The 18,179-nt window shown below is 49.0% G+C and overlaps 1 protein-coding gene across 2 annotated transcripts in view; it reads right to left on the bottom strand.

Moving 5' to 3' along the window:
* The window catches only part of IFT140 (intraflagellar transport 140), an 87,560-nt gene that overhangs the window by 45,954 nt on the left and 23,427 nt on the right, over window positions 1–18,179 (bottom strand). For both annotated transcript variants that reach the window (XM_016208083.2, XM_087815738.1), the window contains exons 12-18: window positions 16,336–16,427; window positions 11,518–11,645; window positions 8,972–9,089; window positions 7,255–7,385; window positions 5,177–5,345; window positions 3,520–3,651; window positions 414–613 (exon numbers count right to left, since the gene is read on the bottom strand). In XM_016208083.2, coding sequence (XP_016063569.2) covers window positions 414–613; window positions 3,520–3,651; window positions 5,177–5,345; window positions 7,255–7,385; window positions 8,972–9,089; window positions 11,518–11,645; window positions 16,336–16,427 — 970 coding nt within the window. The remainder of the gene's footprint in view (window positions 1–413; window positions 614–3,519; window positions 3,652–5,176; window positions 5,346–7,254; window positions 7,386–8,971; window positions 9,090–11,517; window positions 11,646–16,335; window positions 16,428–18,179) is intronic.

The following is an 18,179-nucleotide window of genomic DNA, read 5'->3' as shown; positions in this document are numbered from 1 at the left end:
GTTTATTATCAAGCCCTTTTTTGTCCAGTAGCAATTATTCCCAGAGGGATAATATTACAAATATTTAGCAACTGCAGAACTTTTGACTAGGAAGTGTCCAGAATACCATAAAATGAATCAAAACAACTAAATAACCGCCCAAGGAGCTCCAAGCACTGCAGAGGCCACGAGCCAGGCTCACCTGCCCCCTACGCCCAGCTGTGCTGAGCTGAAACTCACGGCTCTGTGACACATGCCATGCGTGTCCTGGGGTCTGCATGAGCAGTGGCATTTCAACTGAATGAAAAGACCAGGAAACACAACATGACAGTCACAGAACAGTTAGTGATCCCTAGAATCTCACTCAGAAGGGAGGAGAAAGTACTCTAAGAGTGTGCACATCCCTTTGACGCCTCTGCAAACGGAATTCTCACCTTTTGATGAGTTTGATAGATCTGAAAGCTTCGTCCATGTCTCCAACGGCGATGAAGAAGCTGAAGTTGAGCATGGCATTCCGGGTGGGCTTGTCACAGTCCTCCAGCCCCACGAAGTCTCGCAGGGGCCTCATGCCCACCATCTGGGGGATGCAATGGTGCCCTGAATCCACCCCGTCGTCTCTGTCTGCTTCTTCTGGCTGAATGAGAAAGGGCACCGATCACCTGCCAGTTCATATAAAGCTAATGCCTACACTAAGCCTCTTTCTCATCTGTTGTTATGGGAGTCCCTCTGCAGATAGATTTGGATGGTCAGCAAGAGGCACTGGCAAATGCAACAAAAATCTGTCTCATTTGAAACCAGAGCTTTACGCTCTGGTCTCAGGCAGATCAGCAAAGGCAGTCCAAGCACAGGAACTCGTTTTTCAGCCTCTGGTTCCCTAACATCAACTTTTCAACATTACAAAATAGTTGTGAAAATCCCCACCTCCCAGGTTTATTTTGTAAACTAGAAAGTTTTTACTATCAAGTCAGGTGTGCACACATATGCGCAAGGTCTTAAAATGAAGTAATGCCATCATGATTTCAGGTGGGATTTTCCAAAATGATAACCTGGATTAGGGGAGTGCCCTCCACAGGCTTTTCTCAGAATTGTCCACCTAGTGCAGAGCTCCTTAAACAGGTGTGTGGAAAGAAAGAATGTCTGAGCATGAGCACGATTTTGCAGTGTGCTCCCCAGGCCTTTTTATACCTGGTACCTTGAAATACAACCCACTGAAGGGACCAGCTCCCTCAAATATTGTCTTCCTTCCTGTCTGCTGGGCACTGCTCTTGCCTGCATGCCCACATGCTCTCTTCTGGGCTGGAGCCCATACACACCACCCTCTAGTCTTCTGCACTGTTTCTCTCTGCAGGATCCATTTCTCCAGTGTACACACACACTACCCTGTGTAAAAGGGGGTCATGATCTAGCCTCTTGGACCCAGTGCCCCGCAAGTCACTGGTCTTGAATCTGTTGCTACTCCATGACTTCTCCAAGGTTAGCCTCCACCACCTGCTCAGTTCTCAGTAGCTCTTCCATCTCACTGCTGCTTCTCAAGTTCACATGTGGTCCCCAGGGGGGTACTTTACCAGGGTCTTGAGACACTGGTAGGATGTGTCAGACCCAGGTGTGGATGGCAAGACCCTTCCAGGCTCAGGGCAAAGCACAAGCAAAAGCCCTGTGGCTTAAATTCAGAGTTCATGGCTGTGTGTAGGCTAGTTCACACTAGGCAGGAGGCTGAAGTTTGGACTGATTTTGCATGGAATGGAAAACCTTTGGAAATGTGCATGTATAAAAAACGACTGGGCACTGCTGACCACTGTGGTTTAACAATCACAAGACAGGACCTGAGGTCCACCTGCCTTGCTGTGATCTACTCAGAGCCCTGCTCCTGTGAGAACACTCGGGAATTCTTGCAGAGGCACGAGTGCCTGAGGGCCCTGCTTCGCCTGCCGCCTGCCCCAGCATTTGCACTGGCTCTCATTACAGCTCTTCGAGGGAGGGACAGAACCACCTGCCCTGGCCCCACATGGGAGCTAGGGACCCAGGGCTGTTGACTCTCAAGTGTGGGGACAGAAACCTTCAGGATGTGGCCAAGGGACATAAACACAGGTCAGTAATCAGAAAAAGAGCAGCTTTTAAAGGAATACAATGCTTTATGGCCATTCATCACGAGCACCTTAGAGTCAAATTAACAAGACTTCCTACATTGCAAATGTGGGTCAAATATTCCCTGTACTACAAACATCAGGTGACAGCCTGTTTGTGCCAAATGTCTGACCAGGACGAGAGCTCTGTGGTGATGAGTGTGCTGCTACCCACAAGGAGCTGATAGTGTCATGTCCCTGACACACTTGGTTAAAGAGGACATGCAGGTGAGGTGGGAAGTACTGTCGCACAGACAACTATAGGGCAGAGCTGAGGTGACAGAGGATAAGTGGGGAGTTGCCTTACACTATATTACACACATCTCCTCTCTTGGACAACTAGCAGAGTGGGCACAGAAAGAAAGACTGCATAAATGTGTGAGAGAAACCAAAGTCTGTAATGTGAGAAAAGGGGAAAGAGCAACAAAAAGAATTTAAACATCTCTCACAACTTTCTGAGTTCTCAAATCAGAGAGAGAAGAAAATGCCTAAGAAGCACTAAAGAAATTCAGAAAAATGCTAGTCTGATGGAACTAATCTATTTCAATAGAGGATGGAGAAAACCTGCATTGACATAGCACAGGGATTCTAGAATTTGGGAATCATGTGAGCCCATTCCCAATCTTAACAAAGATCCTTCCATTTAACACAGTAAATGTCAACCCAAACACTATCTATCATGCCAATGGCCATGCCATGTCGTTTTATGTGGTATTTTTAGGAACGTGTGAACCAACTATGCCCAGATTTGTTGTTTTGATCACTCAAGCAATGATACCACAGACCCACACGCAGCTCATCATGGGCTGTTCAGAGGTCATGGGGCAATGGAGTTGAAGAGACCAAGTCCCAGGAAAGGCAAGTAACTAGTCCAAATTTACCACATTGGGTCATGAGCATGTGTGTGCTGAAAACAGCCCTGCTCTCTCACAAACTGAAAATCCATACATGCACAAATATAGGTAAGTACAGAAACCTCTTGAAAGGCCACATGCCAGCCTGCTCAGTGACCACCTCTGGGGGCTGGGTCTATGGAGATCTGTATCATCTTTGGTCATTTCTTTATTTGCAGCTTCTAAATCTTCTACAGTGGATATAGGGATGCACAATCTTAAAAACGCAGCTAGAATAAAAAAAGGCAGGAGAGCTGCAGGGTGTGGTGCCCTCAGGGGAAACACTGAGAGGATACCCGAGTGACCCCACGACCCTCCTCCTTAGCACAGGTCTGCCTTGAGAGGAAAGCCACATCTCATGAGTCTCCTGACACTTGATGGAATTTCAGGGGACAAATGAGAGCAGACGATTTGCCTTGCTTAATCAGTGGTGAGCACAGGCACTTGACTCCAGAGCCAGGGAGACCCAAGCCCCACCCAGGAGAGGGGCCCAGCCCACCATGCGGTGCTCACGGGACTCGCACCTTCCTTGTGAAGTAGTAATGGGGCACTTCCATTCCCAGGAGAGACTGGTAGGCGGGAGGCCTCGGGAAGCTGTCCTGAAGCAAGAAGCCGTGCTCTTCGGAAACGAAGAAGGAGAGAATCAACACGTCCGTCTGGGAGGGAGGGAGGGGGGACAGGCATTGTTCGGTTTGCGGTTGGCTAACATACTTCACTGTTTTGCATCTAATTCCCATCTTCATCGCCTAGGTATTTACATGAAGTGGGTAAGACAGAGGATGAGCACACTGACACAGAGCCCGCTCTCCTCCTGGGCGGGCACCGCCGCCTCTGCCTTCTCCCGGACTTCGGGAGACTGGCCCTTCTTCTGGAAGGGTGCTCCTCATCTGGTTTGAGGCCACTGTGTCCTCACTGACTGATTTCCTTGTAGCAAAGACCAATCATTCCCACCGAGCTGGCAAACAAAACTCGGAAGAGTTCTCATGTTTCAAAAGATATCCCACCAGTTTTTTACTGATTTTTAAAAAACCATCCAGAGCAACAATGACAAAAAAGATTCTTGCCACTGCTTTCAAGGAATAGGGAATACACAGGGAAGAGGTGAGGGACTCTAAGGTCCTGTCCTATGGGACTCAGGACAGCAACACCAGGCTACAGCCCCTTCTGAGCAGGAAGACAGCAGGTGGCTGAGGGGTGCCAGAGCCTTCCTTGCTGTGTGAATTCTTAGTTTCTCACTGTCTTCATAAAAGACCAAAAGAGCTCTCTGTTCAAACTGCTGGGAAGTGACCTTCACATGCCCTCATCTTCACTCATGATCAATCTGCACGTTCTTAGCACTTGTCTAGACTTGTCACTAGGCACTCTATCCCGAGGAAAATTCCTCTGGCAATGTCTTCGCTTCTCTCAGTCCAATGACAGAGATGCCATCTCAATACATTTTACCACTCAATGTTTCAGAAGCAATGACTGGATTTGCTTCTGAAAATCTCAGACTATGGACTCTGATTTCTGATAATCTCAGGGGATCCAAACTCTTACCATCCTGGTAAGGAAATTCCTTTGGCAGGGAGATAAGCTTCCTAAAGTTAGAGGGCTGCTGTCCTTTGCTGACTTACTAAGGGCCCTGTGTATAAATTCTCTTGGAAAGATGTGGGTTAGAAAGAAACACAGCAAACCACTGGGCTTTCCCAGGGAATGCTAGGCATCCCATCCCACCATACACAAGGCTTGGAAAGTGTCAGGGTCCAGGCCCCTGGGATGGGGCCCTGAAAGTCATTGTCGTGGGAGAGGGAGACCCTGCAGAGCTTGAGGAGTGGGTGGTGAGAGCAGAGAGCATTGACCGAGGGGAGGGGACTGCTTCGGTGGGAAACATCCTTGTTTGGCTGTCACGGCAGATGGTGGAAGGAATGAGGAGTCAGCATGGTCTCACCACTCAGTCACAGGACATGCTGACATCAAGTTAACAGGAGAACACAGTATTACACTGAATCAGACAAGACAGAGGGTGGGCCAGCCTCCAGGCGTACACCCAGAGGGAGAACTACATAGGTATACCAGAGGGGGACACTGCTTCACATGACTGAATTTCCCTGTAACTTTCCCATAAACCTTGTGACCAAGATTTTGAAGCTACAAGACCAAAGTCCCCATGCTTCTAAACACACACACGGACTGCAGTACCGTGGGGCCAGCGCTGTCCTCGGCGTGGGCCTTCCCGTCCGTGGGCTGCAGCTGGGCTCCCATTGTCTCTTGCAGGGCTTCGCACACGAACAACTTGGGCTCAGTCTGATCCCAGAAGTGGCTCACGGGAATAAGATGAGCCAGCCTCCCATCTGCAAGGGCGTGGTTCCTGAAAGAGACCCATCTGGAACACTGAGAGAGGGTTCCTGTTCTCAGGCTCTGGAAACACCTTCAGGCCAGTCTCCAATGAGTGCCAGCAGTCCTCATCTGAGTTCCAGCCTGCCCAGGTTGGGAGCACCTTTGCACACCGTGTTGTGATGCAGCCTGTCTGATTATATTCTTTCACATCTGAAAAAACTGCTTCAAAGAGTCCCAGTGGAGTCTAGTTGTAGAGACAGATAGAGAGGCTTGGGCTCTAGAGGTCTCACGGAAGGTCCTTTATGCTGGTCCCAAAGTCCAGGACCAGGGGGTAGACCTCAATGTGGGACAGCACCCCCTGCTGGGCAGTTCTGGGGCCTGGGTTCCAGTTCCAGCAGTGACCTGTGTGATGTGGTGCATTTACCCCTGGTGCCTCTCACCTTTAAATCTCCCTGCTTTACGAGCCCAGATTGCAATGAAGAACTGTAGGGAGGAAAAATGGGTTGGGTGGCAAAGAACGGATCAGATCTCAAAAGAAAGCAGACAACTGACAGAAGACAGTGAGCCTCTTCTAACTGCCACCCAGAGGAGCGTGACAAGCCAGGGTCAGGCTCCACATACCTATGTGACCATGCAAGAGCTCGGGGATCTGACCCTATAGGAAACGAGCAGCCCTCATAGATGTCACTGTTCCAGGACAGAGCAGAAAGCATGATGGTGTAGATGAAAGCATTTATGGGACCTAGAGAGTGCCAGGGGCACCTTGGGACTGGCCTGGCAAGGGGTGTGGGTGGACACGAGGATGTGGCTCAGAAGCTCCCGCAGCAACTAGGAGGGAAGCACAAACAGCAGGCAGAGTGTGGAGGGGAAAGCATGTGACTCAGAGACATTTCAAAACAAGAACACTGGGGACTAGAGTCACAGAGAGCAGGGGTCAAAGGAAAGGTTAGTTCTGAGGTTTTAGATCAAGTGACCCAGAAAATGGTGCTGCGGGCAAGAATGGGGCCCCTGCGGAGTGAGGCTGAGTTGGGGGTCTATTTTTGAGGTCATGGCAAGAAACTCCAGGGACATGTGGAGATGGAGAAGTGGAACCAAATTTGGTGAGAAGTAAAGATAAGCAGGTTCAGATGAGGCCACCAGCAGATGCAAATTTAAGCTACCAGGTGAAAGAAGATTCCAGAAAGGGACTCTGAGGAGGAGAGGTGGGCATGTCTGGGGCAGGCAGGACAGGGACAGGAGGGGGCTGTGATAGGAGCAAAAGGAACAGGGCAGCCAGAGAAAAGCACTGGCGCAGCCATTCCTGACAGCAACTCTCCCCTGCACCATCAGCCTGCAGGCTTCCTGCCTCTGCACTCACTTTTGCTGTTTATACACTGATCTGAGCATAGGCCTCACTGCTGTTCCAACACGGGCCAGAGTCAGCTTCCGCGGCCCACGAACAGTTCACTTTGCTCTCATGAGGTACTTTATGCAGAATCAAATGTGAACTGTAGGTGGAACAATATAAGCACTTAAATTCTGTGAGTATTTTCTTAGTAGTAGAAGGAACTACAAATATACGTTACATAAACTCCCTGGAGAAAGACAATTATTTTTTCTAGAAACATATTCTCTACAAGATACATGCTATCCCTACCATCAGAGATGCTAATGGGTCTAAGGTTCACTGCATTTCTCTCTCCTGCGGTTTGGGCCATTTTTGTAGATACCTCAGTCATATACCTTTCAGAAGCTAATTCCAGAACCTCAGAACCTAGAAAACAGAGATTAAAGATCCAGATCTTCCCCAAATGCCCAAGTGTGTTTCTACTTCAATTTTTGTCTTCATTACAAATAATTGATGGAGTCTTTCGAAGTTTGAAATATAAGTAAGCAAAACATGCCTAGAAGTTGGTGCTGAGTATCATTTTCAACCCAGTCCTCCCAAACCACAATCTTACTTCTTAGTCTCCTGCCCATTAAAGGACCGTGTCTCTCTCTGATCAATCTGTCCCATCTTGAAGTCGAAGATGGTCACCGTGTCCATTTCCACATCATAGAAACAGATTTTTGAATCAGGGCTGTTGTCAGCCTAGGGGAAGAGCAAACCAGAAGCTCATGGTGAGAAAACCATGTCCTGGTGCCAATGACGCACAGGCCACTCTGGCCAGCATAGTTCCAGCATCAGAATGTGAACATCTATTTACCTTTGTCCCACTGAATGTTGCTGAATTGCTACCTTATACTGTCAGAGAATTGAAAACAGACTCCCTAAATATCGTGAAGGTCGACTGCAGTGGTCTAGCTGTTCTCGATAGTGACTTGAGTGTGATGTCATCTTAGCTGAGGTGGATTAACCACAGGAACAAGACGGTATCTGGATTCTGATAAACCAGCTCTGCTGCAGCTCCCTGGGGGGTGATCTGGGCGTCTGAGAAATTGTTCTGCACCCATGTTCAAGGACCGAGGCTGCTTCCCTCTGGGAATCTTCTCTGAATTCCCCCCCTCCCGCCTGCTCGCCAGCCTGTGCTCATACTCCTCCCTACTCCCTGAAGACATTCTCTTTTATTTGGGCAACCCCATGGTGTCTCTCGTTTGTCCTTCCCGAGTCCTGGCCGTTCTCCATAGAAGTCAGGGCTTGAGCAGGGATCTCAGGCACAGCATAGCCAGCTGTACCCTTGGACAAAGAACTGGTCAGTTTCTCCACTCATCAAACAGGAAGCGTTAGGTGCAATATGTAGCAGCTACTACTCTGACCGCCATCATCTCACTCATCACCTCTTCTTGATTTCTTGATTCTCACACGGAAAGATACGTGCGCACACAGAAGAAATAGAGAAAAGAGAGCCAGCTTGGTTGCTAGTGGCAACAAATGACAAGAACTTAGGGAGACTGTTAAAAGCTTTATTCTATTAGACTTCACATTCTGGCTCAACCATCACCCTGTCCGGGAGCCTCCTGACCTCCCTGGATCGCAGCTCCTCCCTGTTCCCCCCAGCCCTACTCTCACAAGGGTTGTAAAGATGTACTTATTTGCCTCATGCTCTGATCAGTGTCTGTTCAACCATAGTGGGGGGCCACATCCTCTTGTTTAGCTGATCAATTTGTATCTACAGTGCCCAGCAAAGTGCTGGTGTGTGGAAGCAGTCCAAAATCAACTCAAATGAACGAACAGGAGCACAAACAAATGAATGAAAACATGGACAGACACTAGTGGGTTTGAACAGGATGAACATGCCATCCGTCACCCTGCCTCAGACCCTCCGCGCTGCCTGCACCCTGACGTCACTCCATCTCTAAGAAAGAGGCTCAAGGGTGCCTACAACAGTTTCTGTGATGCCCTAGGGCCGGGAGAGTTTAGTTGGGCAATGACAAGACCCAGAAAAGAGGAGAGGTGAGTGGTTCTGTAAAGAAGCAGCCACTGTTTCTGATGAAATGAAGAAAGGCAGGAAAAAACAGAAGCTGTGGAGGTGGGGAGGGTAAGGACAGCACCAGATGGGAGAGGACACAGGAGAGAGGAGAAGATGCCCCGGGGAGGGGACAAAAGAGGAAAAGAAATGGAAGCTGGGATACAAAGAGCCAGGAATGGACACAAAGCACAGACCGAAAGGATCCTGGGAGAGCAGCTAATGGAGAGCGGAGGAGGAGGCACAGAGGCAAGCCCCCTGGGGCACCCACCTTGCTGAGGAGGATGCTGATCTTGCTGCCGTTGGCATTACACCTGAGCGACACAATGCCTCCCACGCCGGGGACCAGCTCGGCCAGGTTCTTGCAGCTGCAGTGCACCTTCGCCTCTCTGCGGGGCAGAGGACAGGGGTCTCAGTGCAAACGGAAGAATCACTGTGCCCAGCAGGCCAGAGCAGGGCCCGCTTCTCTCAGGGACCCGAAACCTTTATTCACGGAGCTGAGTTCCGCCCAAAGGCCCAGCTGCTCTCACCCCGGGCTTCCATATGCCCCGGACATGGACCAGAATGCAGGGTGAGTTTTTAAAGTTGTCATGCTCTAGTCAGCAAATATGAGTATGCAATTTCATCCCCTCCTCTTCTTACACACGTAGCTTGTGAAAACCCTGCCCCTTGCATTTCCCTTGCAGCAAGTTTGTGATCTTCCCTTTCGGAAACAACTCAAATTTACTTAACTCCTCCCATTTAGCTGGTTCTAGTTTGTTACCAGTAGAAACCACCCTGGGTTTGCTCATCATGATTTTTTTACTTTATTCACTCCTCCTCGGCTCCTCCCTAATGCCTTTTCTGTCCCAGGATCCCATCAGGACCCACATGACACTTGGTCATCAGGCCTCCTAAGAGTCTGCTGGGCTGAAACTGTGCCTTAGACTCCTGTTTCGATGCCTGTGCAGTTCTGAGAGGACTGGTCAGCTGTTCTAGAGAGTGTCCTGCCGCCTACTGGGAAGGGTCTGATGTTTTTCTCATGATTAGACGGGTGTGGGTTTTAGGAGAAGACCCCAAAGGTACTGTGCTGCTGTCATCACATCACATCAGGGGTCTGTGCCATCAACATGACTAATCTCTCTGATGTTGACCCTCTGTGATGTGATGAATACAGAAGGTGACGAAACAATCTACTTGTAACACGAATGCATGAAAAAGATCCCTGGTCTCTCCTGTCTGGGGTCATGTGTGTAAAGTTACTCCATTCCCCCTCCCCGTACCGTTCCCTTTGGAAGGACTTGACTGTGTGAAGCCCACACTCACGAAGTGGGGAGTTATGTGCCCCTCCATGAAGGAGGAGAATCTACATAAATTATTTGCAATTCTTCTGTAGAGGGGATTTGTCTCTTATCCTCTATTTATTAATTTATTCGATCACTTATTCATATTAGTATGAACACATAGATATTTATTTTCTACTTTGGGTTCTAATACAATGCCATTTTGTTTATTTTGTTGCTCAAATTGTTTCAGCTTTCAGCCTTGACCACTGGGAGCTCTTTTAGTTGGCTCTTATGTTCCTTGACACACCCATCATTATATTTTGGTGGGTTTTGTTTTTTAGCACTTTCTTACTTTCTGACACTGAAGATACTCCAGGTTCATCTTGTAAATTTCCTGCCTCAGTCCTAGAATCAGCCATTTTTCCAAGGACCTTGGTTAGAAATCCCAGTCTGGGCACTGGTGTGCCGGTTGCTCTTGGGGTGTCCTTGCCTCTAGGCCCTCAGCTGAGAAAACAAGGAAGTAAGTGTGTGTGCACTAACTGGTGTATAGACACATATGTATAAATATCTTCATATGTAGCCACCTGTCTATATTAAGCTATTAAGACTGAACTGTGTCTCCAGTTCTAATCAATCACCGCAGGGATCACTCTCGCCTCCTCCCATGCCTGTCTGCAACCCCCCACCCCAGTAGGGAGGACCCTGCTCCAACACCCTCCATCCATTCGCTTCACTGTTCACCTCCGGTGAGGCTGTGTAGCATGTCGGCTGTCACCCTGTACCCCGTGGCAGTTAGCTCTGTCAGCCAGAGCGCCGTGCTGTGTGCAGTCCCTGTGCTTTTAGTCTTACAGTCACCACTCATTCCTAAAGTGGCTTAGGTCAGACACACCCACCAGGGAGCCTGTTTCATGCATTTGTATCACAAGTAGATTGTTTTGTCATCTTCTGTATTCCATCTTGGGGTTCCCCAACCTAAAAGATTTTTTAAAAATTTGTACACACTAAGGCTTATTTTTTCCTGTAAATTACTATGGGTTTTGACAAACAGACAGTACTGTTTATCTATGACACTGAAGTTTCATCACCTCAAGAAATCCCCTGTGCATCACCTGTTCAACAACCTCTTTCTCCCCTGTGCGGCTCCCTTCCCTATCATGCAAAGATTGAGAATTTAAGCCAAGACATAGGTGTATAAAAAGTTAAGTGGTGCTCAGCAGGCGTGGCTCAATGGTTGAGCATCACCTATGATTCAGATCACAGTTTGAGTCCCAGTCAGGGCACATGCCTGGGCTGCGGGTTCGATCCCCAGTGGGGGGCATGCAGCAGGCAGCCAATCAATGACTCATCACTGATGTTTCTCTCTCTCTCTCTCTCTCTCTCTCCCTGTCCCTTCATCTCTCTGAAATCAATAAAGATATATTAAAAAAAAAATTAAGTGGCATATTAATGCTGAAATGAGAACATAAAATTTTCTAGCTCCTATCCATTTTATACCCACCACATTATCTCCTAATTTTACAATGTAATACTTTCATTTGGATAAAAACTGTACCTTCGGGAAAGATCAAAGCTTTTAAAGTGAGCCAAGTCTGTCCCTACAACCAGGTAATTTCCACAGATGTCAAGGAGGCATGGGTTCCCCTCCGTCTCAGCAAAAAGCAAGAGTTGTTTCACAGTCCCCTGAGGAAAGGAAAGGACAAGGAATTCAGAAGAGCAGCTGTGTAGCATTTCACTTTTGTGACTAAACATCATTTACAAAGAACCTTGTATGCTCCACTCATGCACTCACACCATGTGTACTGTTGGCTCAGTGTGTGACCAGCACTCTGCTGGGTTCTAACATAACACAGGAAGACAGGGCCCTGCCTTCAGGGAACGCTTCATGCTTACTGTCCTGAGGGTGGGGACAGACATCAACTAGATCAAGAAGCAAATACACCTGTAACCTAAACCTGAGAAAGTGCTAGAGAGGTAACAGATAGGATGGTAAGGGTGGTGAGACGGTTAATTCTATTTCTTTGGGTTGATCCAGGAGGCCTTGTCTGCAGGCCTTAAGTGAAAGCCTCTGATAACACCTACTATGTTACTAGTATCACATAAGTGGTCACCTTTGGGGGATTGAAGTCAGTGTGTTGATGGGATGGTAGTTACACCATGGGTTTGTTCCATTTATGAAAACTCACTGAACTGTGTGAACACTTATGCACAACATGTCCGCTTTCCTATAAGTATATCATACTTCAGTAGAATGTTTGAGAAATAAGGCTTGTCTGGGGGCAATATTTAAACTGAGACTGGGGAGACGGAGCCAGCTATCTGGAGGGCTGTGGGCCATCATTCTGACAGCACGTGCCGGAGCAGGAAGGGGCTGGTCTCGGAACCTCAAAGCCCCTGCAGTGGGAAGGAACAAGCCATGGTGAGAGGGGCGTGCACTGAGGGTGGGCAAGCAAGCAGAGGCCATGCGGGGTGGCATTAGTACTGGCAGTCAGGTAAAGAGACAAAGAGTCAGATTTTGTTCAAAGTTAACTGGAAGACTCTAGAGGGTTTTGAGCCATGAAGTGATTTCGTAATTTATTATATATTTTTAAAGTGTTTAAATGCCATTTAATTTAAAATGTCACTCTTAACAGCACTTTGAAAGAGTGACCACAGTCAGGCCTGGGCCAAGCTTAGGCTTTGCAGCATGTCTTGTGTACAGCTGACCCTGTTCCTCTGAGTTAAAGAGGCTCCTGGCTCAGTTCAACCAATGACCACTGGATGCCTGCACCCTGCAGAGCACCAGGTTGGGAGCAGAGCACTCCAACAGTGAGTGGCATGTCCCTGGGAGCTCGCAGAGGGGTGGCGAGTCAGATGTGTTTAGCTGAGGGCACTGCAGAGCTGAGCCGGCAGTGGAGGCATAGTCCAGTATGCCCGGGACAGTGACGAGGCAAGCTGGATGACAGGGAGGGTCCAGCAGAATTAAGTGGGCTCGTAACACTAAATAGCGAGAGACTCTGTGAGCAGGCGAGGAGGCAAGAACTCGTGCAACCTGGCCAGGAAACTCAGGGTTGTGGGGTGAATGGCTGGGAGGGGGCAGGGAAAGAGGAATTCCAAACTGAAAAATCGAACTTTCATTTTGATGCACCTGGCAAGAGCTTAATAAATGCTGTGGAGCAAGAAAACAGCTGCTTGAATACAGGATCAAGGGACGAGTTGCAGGCGACCGCTGATTGGGTCAAGGATGACCCCATTAATGAAGCGTGGGGCTCGGCCTCTTCCTCTGCTGCTCCTGGCACTCTTTGTAGCCAGGGCACAAACTTGAACTCATCTTGCTTCTACATTGGTCCAACTATCATCTTTTCATCAACGTATTCCAAATGTGTTGCTTTAGAGCACTGACCCAGCCCCCGGTCTCCAGAACCTGTATTTCCAACTAGCTCTTGGACGTTTCCTGAAGGGTGTCCGAGGTGCCTCAAACTCACACCTTGTCCCTTCAAACCTGCAGTGCTTCTGTAGTTTCCATCTTAAGGCATCACAATTAACCCGAGCTCCCAAACTAGAAAACTCAGAACGCCCTCAATTCTTCCCTGTCTGTTGCCACCCACCATCCAACTGCTCACCAACTGATTCGCCGTCCCTCCGCTCTGGCCTCATCTCCCAGCCCACTGCCTGGCTCCAGGCCCTTAGACCTCTCAGCTGCGGCATCCCCTACCTGACTTCACTGCCCGCCAGCTCCCCTAGGCTTTCCCACTACACTGACTCAAAAGTTATCTTCTGGGAGAAAAAACAAACACAAGGAAAGAGTAAGTCAAAACGCACCCTGTCCCTCCGGCTTCACAATCCCCCCTATCTTTACACTGGCCCATGGGCCCTCTTGACACACTCCCCACTTCTCAGCTGTCCCCTCGGCTTCACCGCCACCAATGTCTGTCAGACACCAGCCCTTTCCTCAGCTCCAGCCTCTGTATGAAGGAGCCCTCCCCAGGGCACCCGTCACTGCTCTTCACCCTGGGCCACTTACTGCACAACACAGTATGAAGCCCTGGGGGGTGGGAGGAGCTCTGCGTTCCAGCCCAGGAGGAGGTCCTGCTGGAAAACTGGAGGGTGCATGTCATGGACACAAACGAGCACCAACAACTGTAGTTTGTGCGTCTGCCTCTGACCAGCAGGGAGAAAGGTCTGGAGAGAAACATCCCAGGCTTTCAAAATGGGGGAGAGTTACCAATCTTTTTTTTTACACGTGTTGGCATTATATTATTAGTTACAATGGACACATACTCCTTTTAGTTAAAAAATTAACAAAAAACACTCAACTCCAGGCCATCTGCTATGAGATACCGTCCACACGCAGTAGGCAAGGCTCCTCAGTTGCCTCTATGTTTCCCAGCAGGCCACTGGCACTCTCTCAGTAAGACTTTCACCCTTTCCCAGTGGGCTAGCCTCCCTTCCCAGCAGACCCTTGCCTTTTCCCACTATGCCTTTGGCCCTTTCCTAGCAGACCCTTTCCTTTTCCCACTATGCCTTTGGCCCTTTCCCAGCAGACCCTTGCCTTTTCCCACTATGCTTTTGGCCCTTTCCCAGCAGGCCATTCTACCCTTCCCAGCATGCTTTCCGCCTTCCAGCCCTCCAGTGCTCCACAGATCATGTCTCTGCTGACAGAGCTGTCCCTCCCTGCCTAAGCTTTATGTCCACAGCAGATGCCCTCTACACAACTGTCAGTGCAAGGAAGGCGAGCTTTCTCTGCATGGATGGCCCGCAGGGCTCTGGCCTCCTGCCTTCCAGCCTCTGCCTCCTCTCCAACCTTAAACAGGCAGACAGTCTTACGCGGACTGGCAGCTCCCTTAATCTGCACTCGCCCTTAGGAGGGCACGTGGGGCTAAGGGCTGCTTCCCTCACATCATCAAGCCTCTACTCCAATAACTCTCCTGTGGAATTCCCCATCCCTCTTTTGCTTTAAGTGTGCTCCTTTACTGTCTGACTCCCCACTAGAATGGAGAAGTCCATGGAAGCTCCTCTAGGAACTGCTGAATGAAGGAGTGGATGAGCAGCATTGAAAGGTGAAGCCCCGAAACCAAATGCTGGATCCCAGGACAGAACTCGGCTGGACAAAGCAGTTATACTGAGAGCTAAAACCAGATATTCTTGATATTATTGACCTTGACACAAAATGCTGCTGCATTTACTGGGTTGAATAGTGGCCACCAAAAGATATGTCCACTTGGAACCTGCAAATGTGACCTTGTTATTATTTTTTTAAATCCTCACCCAAGAATATATTTTTCATTGCTTTTCAGAGAGAGTAGGAGAGAGAGGAGAGAGAAACATCGATGTGAGTGGTTGCCTCTGGCATGTGCCCCAACCCCGGGGCCGGGGATCGAGCCTGCAACCAAGGTACATGCCCTTGGCTGGAATCAAACCCAGCACTGTTCAGTCTATGGGCCAGCGTTCGTTATAACCACTGAGCAAAACTGGCTAGGGCTAAATGTGACCTTATTTGGAAAAAGGATCTTTGCAGATGTAAGTTAAGGATCTCAAGAGGAAACCATTCTGGATTAGGGTGGGCCCTAAATCCAAGGTCAAGTATCCTTATAGGAGAGGAGAAACACAGGCACAGGGAAAAGGCCATGAAAAGATAGAGGCAGAGACTGCAGTGAAGTGTCTACATGCCAAGGAACACCAAGGACTGCCAGCAAGCACCAGAAACTGGGAGAAGCATGGAAAAAATTCTCTCAGAGTCTCAGAAGGAGCCAACTAGTCCACACCTGGATTTTGGACTTCTGGCTTCCTGAACTATGAGAAAATAAACTTCTATTGTTTTAAGCCACTCAGTTTGTGGTAAATTTTTATGGTAAGCTCAGCAAACTAATACAGCCTTTCAGCTGCCAGATTTCAAGTGTGTGTGGGATGCAGATGGGTGTGGGATGCAGATGGGTAAGGGTTTCTTCACACCACTGAGAGGGAACAGAATAGTGTGTCAGAGTTCCGTCATCTTGCAGGCATGCATTGCCCTCATTCATCCTGGCCTCCCCCTCAGACACACGCAGGGAAAGGCCTGTCCAAAGATATTATGTCCTGAATTAACGGCTCCTTTGCCAAGATGCATAGCAAACATTTCCTCCCATTTCACAGCTCCAGTACTCAAGGTCCAGTACTCAGTCCTTTTCACTGCAAAAGGCCCTTGCCCTGCCTACTGAATTCTGAATTTGCAACAGTTATAGATGGAGCAGCTATCCCAGAATCCATTTTTACAACCCAGCTTCTAGTGAGGGGAATCTGATCTGGCTGGGTAAAGCCAATGTGCAGGCTCCAGCTTGATTTAGATAGAGTGTTTTAAACTTTGTCCTAATTGTCTTTATCGTCAGAGCCCACTCGCTCGAGAGCAGCAATTTACCTGCCAGGTTCGAACTTGAACTCGATTTGGCTCCACCGTATAAATGCTTTCTTCATGCATCGCTAACACTGGAGACTCACACAGAAAGGTACCTAAAATGAAAGATAAACATGACAGCACCATCTAAACATGCCATACTTCCTCAGGGTTTAAGAAATATTCTCATACACGTTCCCTAATTAGCCTCTGATCTCGTAAGAGCTCTGTGAGGGATGAGTTTTTCGCACGTCACAGATGAGGAAAGCGAGGCTCTGAGGGGCAGGGAACTGCCCAAAGCCAAGCCGGCAGTGATGGCTGGTGCAGGCTCCAGGCCTACTGTGGGGACGCAGTGCTGGGTCCTGCACCACTTCTAAGTGGCGTCTCTTTTCTCCCGCCTGGCAGCCAGCACCTCTGATGGCACAACTGTTTAAGGAGTACCTGCTTATCTTATGCAGAACTTTGGAGGCCACAAGCTCTAGTCTCTGTCTCTAGACAGGTTCTTATCTAGTTAGGGAGATGATTAGACACACAAGACAGGAAATATGTCAGCACCTGCTGTGCTGTTTGTCCCACGGGTAGATAAGAAGTTCATCCTGCCCCTAGGGGGTCTACACTAGAAGAGAGGAAAAGATGTGAATTCTCAGCACAGTACAAGGCAGGGCAAGAAAAGTGTTAGAACTTCAGGCAACAAGGCACTCCAGGAAAAGAAAAACAAGGAATGATCTGAGGGAGAGAGGTGATAACCAGCCAAACATCCCAGAGAGGCGTGAGGTGTTCAGCTGAACACACGGAGGGATTATCTCTAGAAAGCACAAGGGCAAGTCTTCCTGTGAGGTCAGGACAAGGGAAGGTAAGAATCGGCTGAGAAGCATGTCTTGATGGTCACTGTGTAGGCTGGAAGCTGCCTCCCAAAGGTATCACGTCCTAATCCCTGGAACCTGTGAATATTAGCTTATATGGCCAAAGATATTAAGGTCTCAAGATGGGGAGATTATCCTGGATTATCCAGGTGGGCTCTAAATGCAACCACAAGTGTCACTATTAAGAGGGAGGTAAATTTCAGACAGAAACAATGTGACAATGAAGGCTAAGACTGGAATGATGTGACCCTAAGCCAAGAATTGCCAACAGTCACCAAAAGCTGGAAGAAGCAAGAAATAGATTCTTCCCCAGAGCTCTGGAGGGCGTGTGGTCCTGTGGCACCTTGATGTTGGCCTAGTGGAACTGATTTTGGCCTTCTCACCTCTCCAACCGTGAGGGAATAAATTTCTGTAATAGTCAGTTTGTACAGCCTCAGAAAACTCGTACAGGCATGTGCTGAGGAGTGAAGGATAAGGCAGCCCAGTGAAACAGAGACGGCGAGACTGGCGAGATAGAGAGCTGTTTGAGGGCGATGGGGCCTCTGATGCCTCGACCTGAAATTTTCAGACAGACACCAGCCTTGACCAAGATGCCAGGGGCTCACTGCTCTGTGTGGTCTGGAACTAGTTCAAAAGGTGGGTGTGTAGCAACTCCCTCCCCTGGACAGTGCTGTGATTACGTGCTCGTGCAGCCTTATATCTGAGTTGTTTTATTGTCCTGGAGCCAGGGAGGGCTTGCTGGCCCCAGATCCAGTTGTGCTTCTCAACCACCTTGACGGCTTCAATAGGGTAAGGCCCAGGAGGCCTGAGAGGCCCTGGCAGCTCAGGGCCAGAGCTGCAGCACTGACTCTGGGAACACAGGCAGAGGCATGATAACTGATATGAGAGTCTCTCTATGGCCCTGTGCCAGCCCTCTGCCCACACCACAGTACCAGCAACACCTCCCCATTAGATGGTGAGAAAATAAAGCAGGGTGCTGAGTCCCTTCTGCGGGGGTGGAGGGAG

This window comes from Miniopterus natalensis, chromosome 3 (assembly GCF_054644295.1).
Source record: "Miniopterus natalensis isolate mMinNat1 chromosome 3, mMinNat1.hap1, whole genome shotgun sequence".
Classification (NCBI taxonomy): Eukaryota; Metazoa; Chordata; class Mammalia; order Chiroptera; family Miniopteridae; genus Miniopterus; species Miniopterus natalensis.
Note: the sequence above shows the minus strand (reverse complement) of the source record. Positions and strands in the feature narration are given on the sequence as shown.